At 37.0% G+C, this 25,853-nt stretch overlaps 2 protein-coding genes across 7 annotated transcripts in view; both read right to left on the bottom strand.

Annotated features, from left to right (window-relative positions):
• Positions 1-17,587, bottom strand: part of CAPS2 (calcyphosine 2) — a 35,274-nt gene extending 17,687 nt beyond the window's left edge. For 2 of the 6 annotated variants that reach the window (XM_085320505.1, XM_085320502.1), the window contains exons 1-10: positions 17,369-17,462; positions 16,744-16,853; positions 14,331-14,377; positions 12,762-12,807; positions 12,520-12,639; positions 8,721-8,894; positions 7,553-7,675; positions 4,370-4,437; positions 1,963-2,082; positions 499-573 (exon numbers count right to left, since the gene is read on the bottom strand). In XM_085320505.1, coding sequence (XP_085176631.1) covers positions 499-573; positions 1,963-2,082; positions 4,370-4,437; positions 7,553-7,675; positions 8,721-8,894; positions 12,520-12,639; positions 12,762-12,807; positions 14,331-14,377; positions 16,744-16,824 — 854 coding nt within the window. In that variant the 5' untranslated portion in view covers positions 16,825-16,853; positions 17,369-17,462. Of the gene's footprint in view, positions 1-498; positions 574-1,962; positions 2,083-4,369; positions 4,438-7,552; positions 7,676-8,720; positions 8,895-12,519; positions 12,640-12,761; positions 12,808-14,330; positions 14,378-16,743; positions 16,854-17,368; positions 17,463-17,561 lie in introns of those variants that run through there. The other 4 variants (XM_085320503.1, XM_085320504.1, XM_085320506.1 and 1 more) reach the window with 4 other exon arrangements.
• Positions 17,588-19,212: 1,625 nt separating this feature from the next.
• Positions 19,213-25,822, bottom strand: CCDC107 (coiled-coil domain containing 107). Its single transcript, XM_085320508.1, has 6 exons — positions 25,615-25,822; positions 23,260-23,465; positions 22,935-23,001; positions 21,755-21,845; positions 20,774-20,883; positions 19,213-20,239 (listed from the first exon to the last, which is right to left on the bottom strand). Exons 1-6 carry the CDS (start codon positions 25,781-25,783, stop codon positions 19,962-19,964), a joined length of 921 nt encoding a protein of 306 aa, XP_085176634.1. The 5' UTR covers positions 25,784-25,822; the 3' UTR covers positions 19,213-19,961.
• Positions 25,823-25,853: the final 31 nt, after the last annotated feature.

Here is a 25,853-nt window from a genome sequence, read left to right as displayed (position 1 = left end):
AGTGCTCCAGAAGAGCCACGTACAGAGCTGAAGAACGTTTGTATGCCCTCCTCCCCTGCAATTTAGACCAGTTACAAAGATATGCTAAATCTGCAAGTTCTGAAGGTAAGGTGTTACAAACAAGATAAAGTCATTCTTTTGATCCACAGCGGTTGCCACATGTTAAGGTAAGGCAAATAATAATAATAAAAAAAAAATGAGGTGCAATGACTAAGAGCACTATTGTACACAATYCCTGTGACCTGCACAGAGCTAAAATGGATAAATGGTAACATAACATTACTTAAGCATCTTAATGCTGTGCAATGGGACTGTAAAACCACTAACAGCAACATCAAAATCTGTATTTGTATTATGTGTGAATATATACCCATACAGCACATACCTTTTTCTAAGTACAGGGCTCAGAAAGAAAGGTTCAGTGCAATTAATCAAGAGGGTAAAGATCATCATTCATCAATTTATAGAACTGAAAATCTTTATAAAGTTTGTGATTACCTTGATACAACCCTACTATCAAAGCGTAGCTTGTTGGAAAGAATGTTTTCAGTTAATCCTGATTTTGTCTTTATTCTGTGAAAATAAGTCAACATGTTAACACCTATACGCTCACAAAGCAATATTAAATGAAAATCAACTGTTTCAGAACAGCAAAACATGTGAAATATGGTATCCTTGGCAACCCGGTTGAAGAGATGATCCCTTGTAGTTGAAGTAAGACAGCAACTCAGAGCTGTTATGTGAAAGGCATTCTGCAATTATATCATACAGCTGTTCACCACACAAAAGCAGAGTGCATCCACAGAARCTATTGTATGAATAGGATATTTTGTTTAGATATGTTGATGTCAAGAATTAAACCTTCACCATGCACTATGTTTCTACTGCACAATACATTTTCTTGCAAAATACGCGTATAAGGTCTTCTTTAGCCATCTAAATACTTTGTATCAACCTTATCAGTACAGATCACAAGAGGGTTTTTTTTGTTTGTTTTTTTTATAATACAAATAAAACAAAATTGTTGAGAAAGCCTTCAGAACATGGTACTAAAATAAGCAAAACAGATGTTTGCCTGCACGTTAAGACAGATTAACAAAACAAAAATAGGAACTCCACATCCATTTCATTATATAGATCAAAATGTTTTCCTGGTCTTTCTCAAACCCTTGGAGCAGCCATTTCAATGTTCCCAGGCAAGGAATGACATCTAAATGCCCATACAGTTACCTATTTCTGCAGAAATCAAAACACGAAAGAAAGTATGATTGTGTTGTGGAGATCTACATCAGCATTTGCTAATATGTATTTTTGCAATTTTATGCACCTAAGAAAGGGAATCTTAACAAAGAAAAAATACAGAAGGTTGCAAGCATGCAGCCAATTCAAAGGCAGCTGGCAAAACCCTGTAATGGAGAACAGTATGAGTATGAGCTTAGGATAGTACTCCAAGGTTCTACAAATACTCTGAATCAATCATTACATACAGAGAATCCACAAAATCCTGTCTCAACAGACAATTACAAGCACAGGGAGGCTACAGAAAAGTACTCACATGAAACTACTGGGTCCAAGTCAGGAACAAAACAACTAAAAAGGCATCAGGGATATTAGGAAAAGATACCAAACCACCCATGGCTCACCTGGGACAGCCCTGGGAGGAGCAAGGACAAGATGYCCATCTCTCTCAGTAGAAAATTTGGGTTCTCCTGCCTGCCTCTGTGCTTGTAGAGATGAGCACTTACTGGTCTGATCACTCCCCTGTGAAAAGCCTAGAAGTAGCAAAGGTAGGGCACTATTCAAGTTCCCTCTCCTGCCATTGTCTCTCTGTGCTTCTTTGTGCTTGTAAAGACAAGCTTTTATCAAATAACTTATCACGGAAGACTTTAACAGAGCCCAAAACAATCAAAAAACAGAGCACAAAAATGTATTTCTAAAGAATGACCACTACAGAAAACTTACTTTGTTTCATGTAATGTTCGCTTTCTAAAACGCAGTGGTGCTGTCTCAAGTCCTGGAAGTCCATGAGATGCCTGATCAGTATCAGCACGTGTGGACTGCTCYGGGTCACTTATAACAGCTCTAATCAAAAAGAGCAGAAAGAAGCCCTCTGCATATTAGTAAGTAAGTATACGTTTCAAATCTCACCTATTTTTACTAAAAAAAAGTGAGAACAATGCAATAGTAAGAACATGGAGATAGCCATTAACCATGCTTAATTTTGTGTTGGATTTTGTTTTTTTTAAAAAAAAAAAAAAAAAAAAAAAAAAAAGGCAGTCTGAACCTACTACTCAAAGTCAAATATATGCAATAATAGTCTGCTAATGCACCACTTGTAGTAACTTAATGGGTATAATTCAGAGGATTATGAAGGATTTTTTTTTCCCCTCATTCCCACTATTTCATTAATCAGTAGCTCCTTCCAAAAATCAGTCACTGCCTTTTCTAGTGCTGGCTAATGACATGATTCAACAAAACTATAGGCACTTCCTCTCCCAAGGTCCTGACTACACAGTCTACAGGATCCCAAAGTCCCATCAAACAGACGCGAGAGAAATTAACTGAAATCTGAACGTTATACCATCCTCTTTATCCGTTTAACAATCAAACAAAAGAGGAGGCACTTTAAAAATATACTAGATTGCATCTACCTCTACATTATCAAAATGGTTAATAATCATAAGGAAAAATAAGTTTTGTATGGCTAATAATTTAAGTTTATAAAACTGCTCTGATCTATGCAGATCCATCTTTACACACAGATTAGTTACACTGATTCAACTGCAAATTTAGCTCCATTAAAAAAAAAAAATCAAGAAATCTTTTGTGTTTCCTTTAATAGATTTTTCATGAGACAGTTTTGAACTAATCTTCCCCGATTACCATCCTGCTCTCTGATACCAATTCCCTTGGCAGTACTGGCACAGTTATATTTGGAACATAACAGAGATCTTCTTAAAATTAAAAGTTCACCCTGTTGCAGCTGCAGCACTACTGAACATTGTTTTGAYACTGTCAAAACAAAGGGTTCAGAGCAGAAGAAATACAAGAAAAATAAAAAGAGAAGCAGCTGAAGGAGTTTAAACATAGAAGGAACATAAGTGATCCAAGATGCACAACRTTGCACATTTAATCCTACATCAGTAGGATTAAAACCACTTCAACACAACCCGTATATTGTTAAAATAATCCCTGTAATCACTTGCTTTGCTTATTTCTTTGTAAAAATATGACGAGACAAGTATTATTTTTGAATACTGGGTTTTCTGCATTGAGCACTGTTTCTAGATTTCATATTCTTAATCTTGTTACAATRACATTTGAAATGTAAACATGATGTTTGATGAATATCTTTATGCAAGTTTGCTGACTGTGTTCTTGATACCTCAGCTTTTAAATAGCATAAAAGCATTAGTAGACAATACAGGTACAATACAGGTTGCTAAACTGCAGTTGGAAATGAAACAAAAAATAAAATGAAGTATAACAACATTCCAATCTCAAAAATATCAAGATTTCATAGGCTATAGTATCAGTATAAACAATTATAGAGACTGTACCTAAGCACAGATGGATCTTACTGTAGAAATGCCCACACTAGTTTTAAACAAGTAAGGTAAYGAGAAATAATACTGAACTAGCCTACACCAAACTATATTGCCATGACCAGACAGCTTTAGTAAGTCTCAGAATTATTAAAGTATTCTTAAAAATGCAAAAAGTTCCTTGGAAAAATAATAAGGAAAGGTAGTTTTACTATACTCCTCTTTACCTATATACTACTCCCCCCCCCTTCCCTTCCTTAACATAGCATGGTATCTTACAACACAAAGGCAACACTCTATAGGAACTAAARGGACAGCAATGAAGTTAGGAGTGCTTTCCTTTGCAACCTGTACCAACTTGATTTATCTGTGTCTTTTTTTCCTACCTGCTTAGCACTGGGATAATACTCTTCTACTTCGAAGGAATGGTACATTAGTATTAATAAAAGAATATTAATAAAGCTGACATTCTTAGAAGGGAAACAATGCCGAAGAAGTGTAATTTATAACAACAGGCATTTATGCATTTTGGAGAGATACAGTAGGCTATTTTCAAAAAGTAATTTAAAGGTTTTACAATAACATTAAGTTCTAGCATAGAATTAAAAAAAAATCTCAACAATAACTGTACTAATGCATAGCGATTAAACTAGAGGCTGTTTTGGTTTGTTTGTTTAGTTGAGGTTTTTTAATACAAATGGCAACACTACAGAAGATTCACAATGACATGGTCAAAACACCATCTTTGCAGTAAAAGCCAAATGCTCAGAGATCCAAGTTCTTCTCCACAGAAAACTGAAATTTTATTTAATAAAATCTCTTACCTAGATAATTGATCCACCATCACCTGTTCTACTACAGTTTGCTTTCTCCTCTCAGCAGCTACATCCTCCTGCAAGTAAAAATTATCAGAGAACAAATGAAATAGAACACCAGACATTTCAATAACTTACTAATGGTGCAACTAATTGGGGATTTCAAGGGTTTTTCCATCTTTTTTTGAATGGAGGGAGTTCTATTCACATGAAGAATAGACAAATAATATTCTCTGCTACACAATCAAATTGTCTATGAATTTCAGTTGTCAATAAACACGAGAATTCTAATATTTCTACTGACATACAGCTTTCCTTATCTCTGCATTATTTCCAATAAATTAACTCTGAAAGTACAAGTAAGTTTATTTTGTAAATTCCTCAGAGCCTGCGATAACCTGTACTATACGAGGTAACATGTTTCATACAAATTTCAACCCAGAGAATGAAAAAAAAAAGTTACTTCTAAGAATATTTAATCACAACAACTATGCCACAATCTYCCTTTATTTCATCTTCCAGAATTCTGAACTTTTCCACTGCAACTTACATTTGCCCTTTTTATCCAAGTTATTTTGATGTATGAGAAAATCAGAGGTCATCATTTCTGAGGCGTTTTAATGCAACCTCCTAACCCAATCTATACCTTTCACAACTGTTCAGGTATTCAAAAACCAAAGAATTAAGATATTTTTATGATTAGTAATTTATTCCATGCAGATTGTTGTGTTCAAACCAAATTCTAAATAGATCAAGCCTCCCTASAACTGAAGAAGAATTGAAAGTTGGTTCCCAGATACCAGGCAGCTGTAACGGATAATCACTAATTCCATAATTCATTAATTCACAAGTCTTCAAGTAAATAGTGACTAGTACTAGCCAAAATAAACAATACAACACCAGACCAAGGTGTTTATTTTGAGCTGATTTTATGCCTTAAAAGATTTCTGAATTATAGGGTTTTGGGGAATCTTTGCCCATTCTTACAATACATGCATTAAAAAGAATTATGTAAAGAAGGTCTCAGTGGTAATACATAATGGTTCCTAAAACACAGTATATTTCATTAACCACAGTCTACAGAGCCAAAACAACTAGCATGATGAAAAGAACCTGGCTTTTAAGAAGAAAATTTACACTTTGAATTTCAGTTGAATACTAGAAGGTCACTAAATGTACTTTTCTGTGGAACATCTTCCTTTCAGCTTTTACAAAAAAGCTCTATTATGAGTTTACAAAACTACCGAGATAAATATTGAATTTACAGTGCTTATCACTGGTTAAAAATAACTACCTCTTTTGTCCAAAAACATGTGATTATTCAGACAAGATAGAGCTTCTTCCACAAAGCTAATTATATTACATGTAGCCTCCAGAGGACATCAYGTATTAGTACAGAAATCACATTAGGTATTACAGCTTCTCTTTAATATATGAATTTTCATTCTAAGTGACAGAAAATTTAATAGAAATTCTGCTTTAACTGAATTTTAGTAGTGATTACAGTAAAAGGAAATTTTAACATTGCATATTTTCAATCAAATTTTTAAGACATCTTAAAACTAAATGCCTACAACTGATGCAGCATATATCCAACTGAATGAGTATGTATGCAACAGCTACTTTGATTTTTTGTTATTCCTACAACTATCAAAAGTTTGAACCTGAGTGAACCTAAGAGATGCTCCTAGAAAGACAGTCTGTGCACCCATGACTGCTAATTGGTAATAGAATTGCTTTTAACAGTTCCTGTGATATCCTTCTCAATTGCCTATTAACTTCTTTAAAGTATGTCAGCTGCAATATATCTGTAATTCTGTGGTCTTGCATTGCTCCATTTCTCAGTCCTTTCAGCTTACTTGATTCATTAAGCAGTTATTCTAAGGATACTTAAAACTTTTTTGTCATTACCCTTTCCCTATAGCACAGATGTTTAAATGTATAAAATACAAGAAACATTTTATCTGTTCTTTAAGAATACTTTCTGAAAAGTCTTTTTTTTTTTTAATAGAAATGAACAGTGACCTCAAGAGTGCAACATCCACATTTGCTTTAGTAAGACTAGAAATCAAATCAACGTTTGCAATGATGCAAACTTCAGTGCATATAGATGAGAAAACAGAATAAATGAAAAACATTTTTTACCTTTACAGTCTCTTAAGATTGTTTACAGTTTAACATTCCATGACAATGGTAGAATGCTAACTCTGTTCAACATGTACCTTAATGTACCTGCAATATCAAATCTTAAGTTCTTCTCCACTGTAAATAATGCTAAATTCAAGGCTTAACCTTAACTTGGCAACACTGCTACAGAATCCTAAAAAGAGTAAAAATCATGTCTACAAAACAAATTAAAGAAACATACTGGATATATCCATTTAAGGGAAGTTGTTATTTCTTTCTACTCCTGCTACTGAGGCTGCACCTGGTTCTGGTTTGTGATCTCTCCCTAAGGTCAAGACAATAGGATCCAGCAGGGGGTTGGGGGGCCAAAGCGCACAACCTGCAAGAAGAGGCTAAGGGAGCTGGGTTTGTTTATTTTGCAGAAGAGGAAGCTAAGGGGCACTGTAAAAGTAGCCTGCAACCAAAGGGCAACTACAAAGATGACAGAGTCAAACTTTTTTTTGACAGTGGCCAACTGTGTAAAAGGAGGCCAAAGTCACAAATGGAGCCTAGGAAGACTCAGGATGGACACTAGGAAGAACTATTTCACAAGCAGAATAATGTAGCACAGAAATGTGATACCTAGAGATGCTGCAGAAGCTCTATCCTTGGGGATTTTGAAGACTRAGGCAAAGCCATAGAAGACCTGATCTAATAACAAAAATAGAGCCCATACTGCTTACAAAGACTGTTCTCATCACATAGTCCATCTCAGGCATTAACAAGGGAAACCAACTTGTTTGTTCTAGAAAAAAAATAAATTATATAAATTGTATTTTCATGTATATGTATACTRCATAAAATATATGTATTACAGATAAGATTTAAAAAATGCTCACTGGAATGCTCAGTTCCATTCCCATTGAAACAARTGTTTAAATCCCCAGGATTTCAATAAGTGTAATTACATACTAGGACCAAATTGTCAAAGGCTCAACACCAGGAACACCAGGAAGTCGTAGATCGTAATAGTCTAGACAGTTAATCTCATTTCAGTCAAAMAAACAAACAAACAAGAAAACTTACGGCTTCTGATTTCCTTACACTGTGCTGCATATTGTAGGGCTTGCTTGTATAGCATTGCTGAAGGAGAGCTTTCTCATCAAGAGCTGTAAAATCATCATTCTGCCTGTCTTCAAGGTGTGCATCCTATGCAAAAATACAATACACTGTTTTCATAACAAAGTTCCATAACTGTAAAAAGAGTCCTCATTTATTAAAAATTCCCTTTTCTTTTTTTCCCCAGTTTACACTTCTGCCACTTTGTGCTAATTTCTGTGAAGAAATTTTCCCTGGATTTCTAAGAAATTGAACTTACAGAATCTTGTTCTGTGTTCTGTCCACATAGCTTTTGAATCCTTACCAGCTTTCAACCATATTGAAACACAAAAGTCTCAAAAACACTGTGTTCCTACAAGCTTTGTGAAAAAATAGCARCAGAGAAGACAGACTGTTACAGTATCTCTCTGAAGAAGAATCCATCCCTTCTCTGTTCAGTTCAGCAACAGTCAACAAAAACCAAAGGATTTGTCATCATACAAAGAGCTCAAAGCCCATCTCAGCTGAAGTGCTGCTTCTTGCTCAGCAAAGAAGTTAAATATGACGTGGACAGGGAGAAGGCAAAGCACATAACAGAGTCTGAGACCTGTAAACCAGTTTGGAGGTATTATGGGAATATCTCCCATATGGAGGATATGAAGAAAACTGACATAGAAGGCTGACAAAGAAGCCTATATGATTATAATTGAATATAATAATAATTAACATACTTCTATACTCAAAGAAAAAGATTTTAATGCATTTATATATTCTGAGGTAAGATTTTTACCAATATCTTTCCACTACCTCTCACCTGCTCAGGATTCAAATTCTTATCATTCATGCTAATGATGCTGAAGCTAAAAAATGCATTATTAGGGCAAGTATTACATTCCTTACCACAGACTACATGCCAGTAACATACTTGTTATTATCAGTCTTAACAAGAGAGCCCAACAAACTTCCTGTGGTTTATATCTTACTCAATATTAGCTGCTGAAACCACAAATAGAAATATCTATGTAATAAAAGCACAGAAGTTATTAAAAAAAAAAAGAACATTATTTATACATACATGCAAACCTCTCTACATACTGTAATGAAATACCAATGTACATTTGCCATTTACAAATATAATTATTTCTTGGTTAGTTACCTTTTTCGAAGCTTCTGGACACTGGATGTGGTCTTTTTTCTTTTCTGCAATTCTCTGAGTATACTGCTTGTATCTTTCCTTCATCTCTGCCTCATACTGACGATACTTTACTTTATATTTGTCTGTTGGGGAGGGCAGATTTTCTGGTATTGTCTTTTGCTCCAAAGGAGAATTCTAAAGCAAAAAAAAAAAAAAAAAAAAAGGCACAAAGAAAAAGCTATATAAAAGACTGTGGTTGGGTTGAGATATTAAATGAGAACAGTACAATTGTACAATTATAATGGTGATCAGGACTAACTTTTAAAACCTTACTTGGCACTACACTTCACATTAAGAAAGAATGAAAACATGACTGTATATTCCAGTTTGAGTTCTTCATATTCTGCCATTTTTTAGTATCTTTTAAATATATATATATATATACACACACACACACACACACACACACACACACACACACACAACTAATAAAACAGTTTGAAGAGAGAAGCTGAGACTCAGTGGTACTGTCCTGTAAGACCATGTTCTGAGGACTGTGTGAGCCTGGAGCACTGACATTTGATTTGAATAGCTGAAAATGGGCTGATGATTTTTTTTTTTTTTGAATCATARTTTCTAATAACAAGTGGCAGATGGGCAGATGATTATTAGCCTTGGGACTTCCTTCCCTAGACCAAAATCAGTTGAAAAGGCTATGAAGCCAGCTACTTAACTTCCTAAGTTTGCCTCCTTGATTTCAGTGCTCCTCACAAGGGAGACCAGACCAATGGAAAGAGCAGAAATAAGGGAAGCCCAACAGTTCATTCTTCTTTCTCTTCTTGAATAACTAACACCTTCAATGTTTACAAGATCTCTCTTCCACACTCAAAAAAATAAGACGGCCTCACCTAGCATATCTGCCTGGCACATATTCTGATCCTGCAACAGGAGAACAGTCCTGTTCTAGAAAATCATTTTTCAAAAAACCAAAATATTGACATTCTTGAAAGGGTAGCATCCTCTTTCAATGGAATAAYCACAACGCTCTCACTGGTTAATTTCCTGAATGTTAAGACCATGTTTAAATTATTTTCCTGAAAGTGACTTATTTGGGAAAGATTTACTTACATAGTCTGCATTGAAGTTGGAATATATTTTGCTAAAGGAATGCTCAGTCGGGACGCAAGCAAGCAATGCAAAAGTAAAGGCCATTCMGAGGAATATAATTATTAAAGTATTTCAAGACTACTTGAAAATCTTCTCAAAGAAAAAAAGAAAGGAATGAAAACCAAAAGAACAAAAGATTAAAAAAAAAAGAGAGAGACCAAGGAAACAAAAAAAGAGAGTGAGAGATGGCAAAAAAGTTTAAGCGAACAGAAGACACATTCCCACAGGTCCAGCACTACAGTATTTTATACATAATGAAGGCAGGAAGGAAGGAGACAGAAGACAAAGGAAAGCAACGAAGAAAGAGAGAAAGCCCTTAGGAAAYGGTCAATGGACACAGTAACTTTTTCTTAGCATTCCTGCAGCTAGACAGATTTATATTTATGAACGTCGTATCTTTTTTTAAATATGATCAAGTGAGAGGTGAAATTTTAGGCACCCAAAGCAAAAAGGAGTATAGCAACTCAAGCATGTTGCACTGCACACTTACGATGCGGCAGAGAGGAATATAATCTATCTGTAGCTAAATGTTTACACTTCCACTTTAAGAAGTGCTTAAGTACCTATATCARGTACATGGATACTCTGAGAAGTAACATACTCTCAGTCCAGTAGTCTCAGTCAGTTCAAACAATGCATACATACAGTCTAAATTGAAGTCTAAAGTCTTAATTAACATGAGTTGCTACRTTTTCATTATCTTAAAATTCTCAGAAACAATAGAAGTGTTAAGCTTTGAGTAGCACAAAAAACTTTAAATAGTTCGAAAAAAAACTGGGTAGCTGTTGCAAAGGAAGGTTACTTATGTTCAAAACACCTTTTCAGACAAATACTTCCATTTGCTCTTGTGATAGACATGTTTTCTGCTTTTCTATTTTTAATCACAGTTCTCCTAGCTTCCTTCAGTAAGGCTGGGTGAACTGGAGTCCCTTGAAGGGAAGAGATGGTGCCTCCTCTGGAGGAGTTACCAAGTCTGATCAGGAGAAAGAATCTTCTACATAATAAAACGTGTGGAGGACAGGGAGCCCCAGCCTGGAGCAGTGAGCCCACAGCCCCGAGACTGCAGCTGATGCAGAGAAACTGCAAGCAGCCAACAGCCTGGCTCAGCAGATGTAGGCAAAACCTTTCTAGAGCCTGCAACAACTCAGGCATCAACTTAACAACAACCCTGTGTAGACACAAGGGACACAATAGGCAAGCTGCACATATCATGCACATAAAATACTACAAATATTATTTGTATTGTATGTGTCATGATCATGTATTGTGCATGATTCTAACAGAAAGTAATCATGTAGGTGGCATTGTTCCTGAACTAAAGCTTTCGATATCTAATTGCTTGAAGATACAGGGATATCAGAAGACTACTGTTCGCAGCACTTCAGTCTTTTCCCTCTAATTACCACATTTGAAACACTTTCTAAATACTAAACCAATATACAGTAACAGCAGATTAAAAATAGTTTCTCAAATAAGCTCCTTCCTGTCACACAAAAGAAGTTAAAACATACTACATTTTCAGACTACACASTGTAAGTACTCTACCATTTGGTTGCTAATGTTATTTTGTCAGTATGTATTTTTTCAGCTATTTTACATCCACTTTATTCTGACAAGACTTTCTAGACATCTGTTTAAACTAAAGGAGAAGAGAAACCAAACAGTAATTACCAAAACCTTTCTTGAATGAATGATCAAATAAAAATGCCACATTCATTTTTTTTTTTTTTTGAATTTAATACAAGTGTAAGTGTCCAAATAAAAGCTCTTCCTTCTTTCAAAGAACAACTTCAGCAAAGGGGTAATTACATTACAGAATTACAGACAAGTTGGGGTTGGCAGGGACCTCTGAAGATCATCAAGTCTGACCTCCCTGCTCAAGCAGGGACAGCTAAASCTGGACCACGCTCAGTCACGTTTTTAATTATCTCCAAGGATGAAGACTCCACAACCCCTCTAGAGTTACATTTATTATTATATTATATATCAATTTATTATACCAGATATTGATCCTGAAGTGTTTTGTAACTTTACAAAGGTTAACRGTTTGTTAACTGCTGGACCTCTGATTTCCTTGTACAGCACTGAAGATTAGTGGCAAGGTAAATTTCTCAAACATATGAAAAAAATACTAATACTGACCCAGAAACATTAACAATAGAAATACTCTGACAAACTGAATATAATTCCAAAGTTGAAATCACAAGTCTGTTTTAAAAGACAAAAGATTTAGACGAACTTTATAAAATGGCTGCACTTTACTCCATGTATGCTTAAWGACCACTAATTATCTTACCTTTATTATTTTCATAAGTTTCACTTTGTTTAAAAAGAAAAACCACAGCTACATGTGACCTTAAAGGTATTACATTTTCCAGTTGCTTTGGCAAATTCTTAATAGAGCTAGCTGTTAATACACATCTTAAAAATGAAGAAAAAGGTGAATGAATGAAGAAAACAGTATTTCAGAAAAATATTCTAGACACTTCTCATTAAAAAGTACTTCATCAAAAAATGATTTGGACCAGTAGCACTTGRAGATATGAGTTTAATAAAATGAAAAAAAGAGAAGTTGTATAATAAAGCCTAGTATATTTGTCTATATTATCCCCAAAGGGACACAATTTAAAGAGATTTACAAAGACAAACTGACTTGCTGAGCCTGTTGATGCTGTGCAGACAGTGTTTGTAGTGATGTTCTCCAACTTGAAGATGAATCTAGAGGGCAAGCATGAGGATAACTTCTGCTATATGGTATGCAAGAGTCCCCACCCTAAAACGAAAAGGGCAAGCAATGGTAATTGTTATAGAGTCACAAGCAAAAATTTTATTTTATAAACTCTTGCAACACATGAATTCTAGTAACTATTCAAGACAAAATTAACTTATAATTACCTCTTCATCAGAATCACCAAGCTTCCCTAGATCTAGGCATGGCACCCTGCAGGAAGTTAAAATSATTTTAATAGCAGTATGTCCTCTTATTTTTCTATTATACCAAAAGTAAACCATCTATTAATTATTATTACTAGCTCCTTCACAAGAATTTCTCTACTATAAATAGTTTCACTACAATCAGAGAGGCAAAATCCCTATTAACCCCTCTTGCTGTTTCAGGAACTGGCCACAGAGCTTTCTGCCATCTCCAATTGCAGAGTACACTGGCAGCTGCAAAGGGCTTGTGGAAGGCCTAACTTTACTTCCAGGTTCCAACAGCCCTAGCAAGGCCATCCTGGCTACTCTCCACCAGGGGCTCCTGCAGCAAGGGCAGAACTCAGAGATCCCTTATTCCCTTCTTCCACAACAGATCTGTAGCAACTTTATTCAGTCACGAGACAGAAAAGAGGGAAATAATAGGTGTTTATGATGCAAACCTTGAAACTATTGGAAGGGATTAATATACTGGAAGCAAACAATACTTCAGTATTTCATTCAGCTTAAAGAAATTAAAACGTCTTCAGTTCATCAACACATTTCTCAACTGTGTTTGTATTTTTTGTCTATTGCAACCTCCCAAGAGGCAAGTTATACTATTAGCACTGCAGCAGGATAAAAAGAGGAGTGTAAAAAGTGTAACYAAGTTTTTATTACAAACACATTAGACAACTGCAAGTTACACTAAAACTTGCAAAACGTACCTTAAAATAGGCTYATCAAGACAGGAGATTTCAATTTCCAGCATAATAAAACTTCTTCCAAGTGTCCAGATATATTCTGGAGCAGTACTAAAATGTGTGTTTTTTCCTAATTTACTACCAATATTTYCAAACAATCCTATTATAACAAGATTACTTTTTGGAATGAGAGGGTCCCTTAATCTCCAGTCTTTTTCATTAGAGAATGACTAACAGCACACAGAAATTGTTTTGCTCAGATATGAAAAAAATCCTATGTCATGGTCATGTATACTTGTAAAATAATGCAGAAAGATATACAGGCTGTAAAAAAAATTTAAGCAAACAAACAAAAAAAAAAACTAGAACAACAAATATGGTGCTTGAAATACCTGATGTTCCCTACTTGCAAATAAAATTGAAGTTTTAAATTCTATAAGCACTGCACAAAATTTGCCACTGGTTGTAAAAGCCCTTCACAACAGTTTCTCTATGATTTTTAATTCTAATACTTACAAAGACAACCAACAATTAAAAGAAAAAAAAATGCTTTTCTCTTTTTGAAGAATATTACGTTAAAACCATTCAAGAAAGGCTAGGTATAAATAAAAGCTGTGAGTATAACTYTCTGTGAATACTACTCTGCAGTTAAACTCAACCAAAAACAAATGAAGTTAATTCCAATCTAAATAAAGCTTCAGAAATTCTACTTTAAGTATAAATCGTAGAACACAAACCCTTGATGTTAAATTTCACAGAGCACTGGTTATATATATTAATGCAAACACAGATGCATTTTGTTAATAATGTTAAATTTTAACAGATTGATAAAATCTAGRATCAGACTTACTCTGGTGGACGAGGACCCCGAGCAGTCCGTGTATCTGGTCTCCATCCCTGAAAAAATGATACATTATTATTTACCTACAAGGATCAGCTCTAAAATACGTAGTTTACTTTTTAGCCTCCTCTAGAATAGTTAAAGAGTGGATGACTTAAAATATGAGAGACATATTTGACTTTGTCTTGTTCTCTTATTAAGTGTCAAAGAAACTTCTCATTGAAAGTTGATTCTTACAAATCATAAACAAGACTAAAAAGACTCAATATTCATCAAGAGAGAAAGATTTTTAGTCATTGAGGATCCAGAATAGTGTCCATGCCAGCTGTTAATAAGACATTAAAAAACTCTMTGCTCCTAGGATTTTGATTGTACAATCACTACTCACAAGGTCTTAGRTCATATGCTGCTTGTGGGTTGGGGGGAATCAACCCCTCATTCAACCTGTAAACCAAAAATCAGTAGCTGGCTCAGATCCCAAAGAAGCATAGTCTTTTACTGTACTGTACAGTCTTAGCTTTAAGATAGTACCAGATGATGATGAGTACACAGCTTCTGTGCTCATAGAGTTTATTTTGCACAGTACTATGGCACACACACTTTGCAATTGTAGCAAAACGATAACACGCACATGCACACAAAGTCAAAGCTCCATCTATTCCACTGTCACATTTCTGAAAACACCCAAGAGAAAATGCCTAGAGAGGACCATATAACTGGGGAAAGCACATAGTAACAATTCCCCCAACTAGCCTCTCAGTGTGAAAAAACTTCTGGCTCAGATATGTTCTGAGCTGGGGCCGGCATCTTGGTTATTAACAGTCTTCARCCCAGCATCCAGAATCTGAACTGAGCAGACATCCTATTTCCACCTGTGGCCCAGGATCTTTCAAGATTTGAGAACAGTAGTCTACTCACAGGGGAAAAGCCCCGCCCTCCCCAAAAAAAGGAAAAAAAGAAAAAAAAAGTGTTCACAGTCAAGCCACAGTACCCTCTAGTGACTAACTAAAAAGTTAGTTCTCTCTCTCTCTCTTTTTTCTTTCTTTTTTTTTTTTTTTCTCTCTCTCCTTCCAGGAAGGTCGCACATATAAAACACCACCACCCCGTGGTCAAATAGGTAAAAAGCTGCTTCAAGATCTAGCACAATTTAGTCTTACTCTTAAGGACACACTTACAGATGATACACAGTACATTAAGTCACAGATACTTTTGCAGTGCTTTAAATCACAATTATATTTTTTTCTGTATTGTTTCGACTGCCTTAAAATAAAGAGCCACATTCTAGATTTTAAAGTCTTCAAAAAAATTCCTTTTTCAGGTGGCATCTAACCATGAAGAAAACAAACAATCACATCTGAAAAATCACCATGAAGAGAGCCCAGTTTTACTAGCTGAAGAACATAGTTTTAACCTAATTTTACTCTGTGATTTAACAAGCCACCAAGAAACAGAAATACCAGGAAGTTCACATTTGGAAACTGATAGGCAGCAGGAAGAGAGGGGAAAAAGGGTAAGAGATCAGAGAAAAACAGATGCATTTCTTTCACAGCCTACAGCAAATGCCCCAGATGTTGTCGTTGTAGACAAATCTTTCATTCTCAAAAAAATGGTTAAAGGATACCATTAGAAAAATTCTTAATATTGGTTACACATAGTGTTTTTATATGCAAAATCAAACAGAAAGAAAAAAAAAGGAAAACAGCAGTTTGGCAGTCAAACTCCAGGAATTCCTAATATGGTCATCCACCAGCAATATGGAAGTTTAATGCGTGTTTGGAGCCTGAGGGAAGATTACAGATTAACTTTTGTTTCATGCGCAAAAAGTAAACATTCAGAGAAAAAAACAACTGTTATTTAAAATATTAGTATTTACATTGGTTATAATAAAAGCAATGGCTCTTATAATCTGATATCATATTTATATTAATCAAGCATGTAATTTGTTTTCAAAAGTTAGCCTGAAAGTTTCTGCTACACATATTGTGAGGGTTACACATCTACCTTCTTTCCTTATTAGGATGCCTGAAAAAAAACAAAATTCCCTTCAGAAYGAATGCTGGGTATTGAGATTTATTTTACTCCACATCAGTCTGTAATTAGGCCTTCTGAAATTATGTTTTGGGGGCTGCTTGCGCTTAATTGCAAGTACTGACTTGTACACAAGTTCCCCACATCCCAGGTAAGTACCTAGAGTATCAGTTATTTTAGAATGACTGTCTCTCTTGAAATTCTCTCTTTCATTTGAAAAACTGTTATATTGAACTATAACTTTCTGACAAAAATGATTTAAAAGTTTCTTTCTCTACAGTATATATACTGTACATATGTATTATAAGCTTGAACATCTTCTATAGCATGATTAAGAGATTTATAAACATTTCAAATTAGGGAAAGGAAACAGGGAAGCCTCCCATTAACATACTTGATTATGTTTCTTCCCCCTCAAGGACAGCTGAGTCTGTCTTCGAGGGGATGCAGCAACTCCTTTAACCTCCAAATCCATGCAGATCAGACGATGCCCTTCAGAATAAACTGAAAAACAGAAAAGACTATTAGAAAATCATGTATTGTCTATGTAARTACTTTTGTAAATAGATATTACTGTGTTAGAAAAAAATATGTCTATCATTGATAACTTGGGTATTTTCTGCAATAAGCTATGAAAACATCGCTAGCTTCCCTTTTTCACCACTTYTTAATTTTCTTTTCCTTACTAATGTTTTACCAGGTCTCTGTCCAAATTTCTCTCTTAGCTTCAAGCTTCACCCCTTAGTTCCCTTAGCTTTACTCATCTTTATGTTCCCCCTCACGTCCACTGCACAATGCCTTGGGAGCAGGTATTTTCTGCAAGGTGCAAGRATCCCACCGCTCCCCAGCGAGCCTCTAAGAGCGCTAGACTCTCTTTTTAGCAGTGCCTATCTCCTGCTGTACTAATTTCTCCTTCCATTTGGCCAGCTTTGAACTCAGAGYCTGTTGTTTAATCCCCAGAAACGAGATATTCCCGTTTTAAATCACCGCACACAAAGGCTGAGCCTATTTCTACTTACTGAAGAGGTTTTAACCCCCAGGTAGCCCTGACTTTACAAAGCAGGAAGCAAGGCGGTACGGTCCCTCAGAGAGATGGAGAGCCGCTTGCCAAACAGGAAGGGGGAGGGGAAAAAAAAGGGGGGGGGGGGGGCTTCCAGGCGCAGGCCCTTCTGCAAGGCATTTAAAGCGAAAACGCCTCCGCCTTCACCTAACCTCACGGCCTGTTACTGAAATGTCCTTTCGCAGGCGAAGGCGGGGGCAGAGGGGAGGGACACGGCACCGTTGCATTTCTGCCGTTAACACGCTACTGAAACAACTTTATCTCAGAAGACGCTGCGAGGCGGAGAGCAGCCACGGCGGAGGAACGAGCCGCTCTCCCGTCAGAGCGGCGGGGCAGGAGGCAGCGAGGGGCGGCGGGGGCGGAGCGAGCGCCGCTGGCCGCCGCGTCGCCGCGGCAACCCCCGCGCCGCGCCGTTGCCATGGCGACAGCGGCGCAGCCGTTGGGGCGGGGCCGAGCGCGCCCGCACCGCCCCGCGGGGCGCTGTGGGGTGCAGAGCGCCGGGGGCGCTGGTGTGAGAGGGGCCGCGATGTCCCTGCATGCAGCGGAGCCTAGAGGAGTAACTCCTCCTATTCCTCCTGGGTAAACACCGTCCTCGGGGGTCGGCTCCTTGTKCCATCCCATCAGCCGCCCCATGAGTGCATTAAAAATACATGGTTGTTCCACAAGCCGAGGGAGACGCGATCGAGTGTCGCTGGTAACACTGAGGACAGCAGCCCGGCACCCGGACAGGCAACACATGCCTGGCTGTGCTGCTGCCCACCGCCCCAGAAGTACCTTGAAGCGCTACAGACAACRTGTTTTGAGGATCAGCAGCATCCACAGACGGTAATACGGGACTGTCACAGCGTAGATGACTTGGAGACCACCTAGGGCAGTGAAATCCTGCAGCTGAGTGCCTCAACATTTGTTAGAATCACAGAATCATAGAATCAGTAAGGTTGGAAGGGACCTCTGGAGATCTAGTCCAACCTCTCTGCTCAGCAGGGGCACCTAGAGCATGGTAGACAGGGTTGCATCCAGGCGGGCCTTGAAGATCTCCAGAGAAGGAGACTCCACAACCCCTCCAAGCAACCTGGTCCAGTGCTCCGTCACTCTCACAGAGAAGAAATYCCCCCTCACCTTCAGGCAGAACTTCCTGTGCTTCAATATTGTTGCAACAATATTGGTACGTTTGGAGCACAGCATTGCAGACAAGCATCTACACCTGCTCTCACAGYAATGACTGATGGAGATTACATATATAACGCTTTGACAGCATAGCAAACTCACTTCCAATCCCTTGATTCCCTCTGACSAAAGACTCTGAAAAACAACCCCACATTAATTAGCCGTAATAGCCACCTAGCAGAGGGTTAGCTACTAAGCAATTCAGAACTGTTTGAGCACTTCCACTTACCTTGAATGACCAGACCTACACCAGTCACTTTTAATCAAACTGTATCTGAGAACTAGGTTCTGATTCATCCATTCTGTCTTGGGAAAAATCACTTGGCTCCAGAGAAAGTCCGAGTTGTTGGTCTATTAGTTTTCTACTGTCAAAGCTAYCTGTTACTTCTGCCATCAAAAGTGTGCCAGTTTCTTAGGATGTACACTCAGTGAACAGAAAATTAACAGAAAGTAAAGGTCTGGACAAAATGATTAACCAAGGAAAAAAAAAATGCTTTCTGAGCATTGATCCAAAACATTTGAAACCATTGCCAAGGTGGTATCATTCAGTTTTTAAAAAAGCCTCCAGTTCTTGAATGATATATATTACTATGTCCGTTAATGTAAGAAAAAGAGTAGTACAATGAACCAAAAGGCCAGATTCCATAATTTTATTATACATATGAAACATATTACTACTAATGGGTATCAGTCAGTTATTAGGCAGCTTCTGGGTTTAACTGGTGACAATTGGGAGTCGAAGTACTGTATTAAGGTTCAAATTAGCATACAAAACTACACATCAATCCTCAGGCAACAGCAGAACTGAAAYTACAGGACTTACTTTGAAGCAAACCTGGCTTAGCAAACAGACATAATTATTTTGAAGTAATGTCTGTGGCTAAATTTCTCTCTCCAAATAAAGAAKTCTGTCTATGAAAGCATCTCCGAGATTTAACTCCATATTGCTTTGCATTCCTCACTAGTTTTCCATGAAGAGCTAAACTCATCAGTGCAAGCACTCTAATGAACTAAAGAAATTCACAGTTAAAGGATGCAGTAAGCTTAGTAGCTATAAAACATTTTTGAAACATCTATTCATTATACTTTTAATTAAAAGAGATCCCAGTATTTTACTGACGCTTCAGATATAATTACAATGCATTATATACAGAGAGTACAGAAATATTTTCTATAGGAAAAAATAAATAGAAAAAATATGTAAACATCCCAAGTGAAATCTGCTGCCATTGAAGCCAGTTACAAAACTGCCACAGATACTAACACAGACAGTATTTCAYCCTCTTTTTAAAGCATAGAGCAGTGCATGTAACTTGGTTCAAAACAGTTTAAAGTGCATACAATATTGTGARGAAAAACATAAGCTTTTAAATGTTTTACATATTTCAATCATRTCTATTACGTCTCCTCAGTCCTCTCTCTTCTGATTCAAGCACATCTTTGTTTATCATTTCTTGGTCGACCACCACATCTGACTCAAACACCTGGTTCACATCACATTCTTCATATAATTGATCATCTTCTRTTTTGTAATCATTATCAACATTGTCAAGCAAATCTTCATTACTGTCATCTTCATGGTCATCTATTTCTTTTTCTGGAGACTGTTCGGCAAATGACTGAATGAGATCTTCAAGTTTCTCATTACAAATGTGGCTGACATCTTACAATTTACCAAAAAAAAGAAAGTGTAATTTAGTGTAACAGTTCCAAGTTTCACAGTCAGTTTAAAATTACTCATTTGTTTTCTCTCTTTTAAATAAGCTTAAGTAAAGCAAAAATTTCCCAGTGAACCACTCTTAATATTTTAGGTTCCTCTTGGACTAATACGTACCTCTTGGAAGGCTCCAGCTAAAACTAATATACATTTTGCATTACCCATATGTTTTACCGCCTGGGAACCCTCAGTCTAAACTTAGTTTAAAGTTATTAGTCTGCTTTAACAAAACAGAACGTGACTATGTAGTCTATCTTCCTTCAATGTATTTTAGCATTTATTCTCAAAGAATGATGATGCATCACAAATTTGTAATTAGATACACTGCAGGCAAGAATAATGGTACTCCTCTAGATTAAAATTAATTCCCAACATATTTCACTAAAGATGCAGGACTGAAAATTATTAAGATACTAGTAAGATCTGTTTAATCTTTTAAAATATGAACTATAATTTCCAGAAGGAAAGATATTGAAGTACCTTTCATCTTGTTTTCTGATTTATCCAAGCCACTTTCTTTCATCAGTCGTCTAATTGATTGGAGCTGTGTCATTATTTCATCTTTCTGCTCGCAAGCTAAAGCATTAACACTGCAAAAAAGACAGATGTCAACAGCTGGAAAGACTACCTCAGAAGTGAGTGCTTGATAACATTTCACTGAAAATGTGCAAGACTGGAATACTTCTTTCAGTGGATAAATACCACAGTCAAGTTAGTGACACGTTTAGGTCAAGCTTTTCTTTGAAACTGTACTCTTGGGAAGTGAGAGGCATGCAGCTTACAGTAGCACATACAGCTACTGGCTAATTTAGTCACTGAATTCTAAGACTGGAGCTCCAATGGCCAAAGCTGAGCAGCGACTACTGAACAAAAACAACTAACAATCCAAAATATTTTATATTCAGGACAACACTGCTTAATGTAGAACTTTACAGTTTAGAGACTTTTCATTTATTTCAGGCTTTGTCTACTCTCTGCCCTCTCCATCACTACTATAAATTTGTAAAGCAGCCAAACTGGTCAGTGAATTCACTATTTAATAGTTTTAAAACATTTTAAATTCAGGAGTATACTAAAAGAACAATTATGAAATTCTGCATGTACATTTTAAGCTAGGCTTCATGAAAGATGTCAGTTTACACAATATGTGCACTTAGTAAGTTCCTTTCAAAACACAAAAATAAGCAGCTATACCTTGGCGCCTATTTTTGTCATCTTCTAATGGTATCAAATGAAATAAACACAGTCTGCTACCAGCAGGTGTTTGTGGAGAAGATGGCGAATGCTAGAACTGGTATTACCTACAAAAAGGCTGAAGAACCACTGAATAATTAAAAAAGGTTCCTAAAYGCTGTTCCTTATCTATGTATAAGGAACTTTAATAACTCTACTTTTTTTCTTCTTTAGAGAATGTCAATTGACAAAAAGTGATGCGAACTGAACTACTTTATAATCACTCACCAGTTTGACAGTGGATCCAGCTGAGTCAATAAAGAGTTTAACATTTTCTCTGTCTGTGCTAGATGCTGCTCCAGTTCTAAAAGCTGATGCTCTAAAACAAACAAACTCTACATAAGAAATGCACTACCAAAAAGACATTAAGTTATATTTTTAGTTGGCATATGTAAAAACAGCAGGATTTTTTTCTTTCTAAAGTTCCAGAATATGGAAAGGGCACAGTAGGATAAAAACATAACAGAACCTTTACTACATGTGACCAGAAGTCCATCTCGTCCACTAACTTTTCTCCAATAATGTCCAAATAGAGGATACTTTGGCAAAAACAGAGAGCATACGGGACCTCTTTCCTATTCCAGCCTCTAAAACTATACAGCTCCAGGACTTCCTGAGTCAGAGGCAGTGCCTTTATACTTACTACACTGCCATGAATTTGTATTCAGCTCTTACAACAGTACCAGCAAAGGCACTAGAGTTGAGAAGAGTGTGTCTCCTCCTAAATTACAAATCAGTTTTGAGGAAGGAAGAATACAAAACCCAAAGATGGTCAGTAGGCATACAGTGTACAGGGACACCAGTAGAGGCTTCTAGTTGTTTAGAAATATAAAAATGTGTCTAGATAAGGAAGGAAAAAAACAATAAAGGAGTAGGACAACAGGTCCTTTCTCCAGGTAAAGCCCTGATTCTTGGCATATGGAGATTAGACAGAATCAGACATTCCAAAGAGTACTCTGTACCAAGAAAAAAAGAGAGCATCACTTGTTTCTTCTTCTATAAAGGTCTTATGTTTTTGATAGGTCTGTTATTTGGGCCAGAAATATAACAACCTATATAACTGTTTATCCATACTGTTCCACAATTAATACAGCCCAACACCCTAGCGTATAAAAAAAGAGCATATAGGTCGTGAGTGCCAAAACATCATGTATCAACAGGCAGAGAGCCTCAATGTATTACTACAGAATATTGTTTTGAAGAATACATCTGGATTTTTCAACCAAATCTATCCAGTGCCTAGAATTTATAGAATAATATACTTATAAAATATCTTACATGTTACTAGTGACACTTAAATAACTTAAGATTGTTCTTGTTGAGCTAGATTGCATTAACAAAAATATGCAGCTTTGTTTTAGTAGGAAATCAGCATTTTTGCTGAATGTAAGCATTCTGAATATCTTACCTGTTTCCTTTGCCTTGTCTTCTGTATTTTTTTCCTTCTTAGAGAGACTTTCTTCCTGTGACTTCATCTTTAATAAATACCATTGTGTTACAAGAGTGCATAGTATTTTTTCACACATGAAATAATATTTTGAAAAACTTTACTGAAAGCAAATAGTAAGCATAATCATTTGTGCTCCATTAATGTGACCCTTGTTTCTGCCTTGCCTTTTTTGTATCTTAAAATTTAACTCTCATAATTTAAACAATGACAATATGATTGTTCTGAACTTCTATGACCTAAATTTCTATGATTTCAATGACATAAAACAGTTCATATTGCTTACCTTGAGAAATTTGTATGCTGCAAACACTCCCACACCAAGAGCATACAATGGCATCAGGGTAAAGGCTAAGTCTCTACCATTTCCTCTTGTTCTTTCACTCTTTATCTCTTTTTCCATTGCATTTCTCATCTGCTGAATACTCTGATAAGTTTTAGCTTCATAATTTCCTGTATTCAGGTGAGCTTGATGAAGTGTCTGAGGACTACCTTAGAGATTAAATTGTTTAAGAGGAAAAAGACAAGATAAGAAAGGAAATTAAAGGTAAAATTCGTTTTGGAAGTATAACTAAGTTGTCTTCCTTTTTCGTGGTTCTCTTAATTYGTAACTCTTCTAAATGGTGAGGTCAGTCTTGAATACAAATCAAAGTTACAACAGACCACTCTTCCGTAAGTAGAATGCAATGTTAAATCTAGATAGTAAAGACTTTCAAACTAAGTTGCTTTCTCCAAGATACAAGTTTTATATTTCTTCATTAGCAGCAAAATTAGTAAATTCAGGGCAAACTATGGAAAAGTTAGACACAACAAGAAACATTGACCTTGAAATTAAAATATACTCAGAGAAACTATTAATAATGTTGCAAACAGTTGCAGATTAATATTTTTCCACACAACAAAGAAAGGAGTGAAGTAGAAACTGAATTGTCCCAGCCAGAGGAAAAATGTTTTGCTAAAATATGTATGTGATGTTACTGCTTTGGTTATTTTCAAAATAAAATCAGTACTATGTGGATACTCCCACAGGCTTAAAGTTCTGCACCTCTACAATTCAAGTATTTAGCTGGAAGGAAAACTAGAGAATAACAAAGAGATGCACCTTGCAAGCCTTAAAATAGTTCTTAAATATTGTATTTTTGAATGTAATTTGCCTGCCAGAATAGGCAACAGATGAATGAACAGCTAGTTTCATGGCTTGAATTGCGTTATTTTGTACAGTTAAACCTGTGATCCATAGGACGTGCACATAAGAAACTACTATCAGCTAAAGAATGCAGAAAGTTGCAGAAACAAGCAGATCAGGAGAAGGCTGAGGGGGCCTCATCAAAAGTTTTATGTTGGTGTCTCAGCTGGTTGCCTGGACTTATGACTTTCAAGTCCCTTTGAACATTTAGTTCACGTTAATTTTTCAGAACCAAACATGCATAAACCAAGATTCACATTCAGTAAGAATTCCCAAACAGTAGACTTTTATACAAAACACTACTTGTTGTCAATTAACACTAAAGTAATAATTAAGTGTAAGTAAAATTAGACTCAACTTTAAGCTGGAACACGAGAACCCTGATAGATGAGAACAACTGATGTGCGGGAAGTTTATTTTATACAGTGTTAGACCAAAATATTAATAGAACTGCAGGCAAAACCTGTAGGTTTTGACCTATGGCCTTTAACAAATAGCAGTCGCTATATAAACTGAAAGAAATCTGGCAATACAGCTAGGCTAGAGCCTATGAAACACACCAAGTTTGAGACCAGCTGAGAAGAACATGCTAGCTGCTCAAGACTCACCTCTTTGCCTCTGGAAGGTACTGCTAGGGAAGAACACAGATACATACTTTGGAGGATTTCAGCAACACTGATTTACAGTGCCTCTGAAGGCCTTATCAGTCAGACTTGCSTCAAAGAAATAAGCTGTTTGTTATTTGCCAAAATTAAAATGGACCCTTAGCCCTCGAGATTTGGGAGTCAAATCCTTAGCTAATATACACTAACACAGTTTCACATACATTTATAGGTCTTAAGTTTTAATAAACAGTAAGCTGCCTAAATCAAACAATGATATCTTCTCTAGAAAAGCATCTTTAACTCTTTCTACTACAGTTCCTGACATATTTTGTAAAGTTCTGTCCTAATATTTACTAACAGTAATATTTGGTTTCCTTATTAAAGCTCTAACATACTCGATTCTTTTCCTCCCCCTCTACACCTCTGAGTTACTAATCTGCTAGAATAATAGATGATGTCCATGCAGGCAATACCACCTGTTCATCCATTAAACACACCTAGTAAGATACAAGCTTCATAGCAAGGACTTACCTCAACTTAGGAAGTAGTTTTCTTAACACAAGAAAGAAAGCAATCAACACAGTAACAAACTAGAATAACAACCAGAATACAGCGCAGAAGTTAAAGCACATACACTAGCTTGAAGCTGGTTCACAACGCYTTTCCTGTCCACAGCGCCGCAAAAAATACTCGGATCTCCCTCAAGATTAAGGCGGTCAGCCCTCCCCACTTCCACGGGGCTCCTTCTGAGTACGCTTAGCACCACCGACCGCTTTAATCCGCGGCCGCCAGGAAACCAACCCAGAGCGCGCCGCTGCGGCGCGGCCCCGGGCGCCGCCAGGGCTCGTACCTCTRCGGTGCTGGTGGGGCTCGGCCTGGCCGCGGCCGCCCTGGCCGCCGCGCACCGACCTGCCGGCCCGCCCGCCGCCGCCTCCCCCAAACATCCTGGGCACGACGACGAGGACGCAGAGCACCAGCACCGCCGACACCAGCACCTGCTGCACCACCGAGAGCGCCATGGCCGCCGCAGCCCCGGCCGCGCCGCCGCCTTCCGCCCAGCGATGGGCGGCGGCGGGAGGAGAGGCGCCC

Source organism: Rhea americana, unplaced genomic scaffold, assembly GCF_003343005.1.
Source record: "Rhea americana isolate MKP2758 unplaced genomic scaffold, rheAme1 scaffold_64, whole genome shotgun sequence".
Lineage (NCBI taxonomy): Eukaryota > Metazoa > Chordata > Aves > Rheiformes > Rheidae > Rhea > Rhea americana.
Note: the sequence above shows the minus strand (reverse complement) of the source record. Positions and strands in the feature narration are given on the sequence as shown.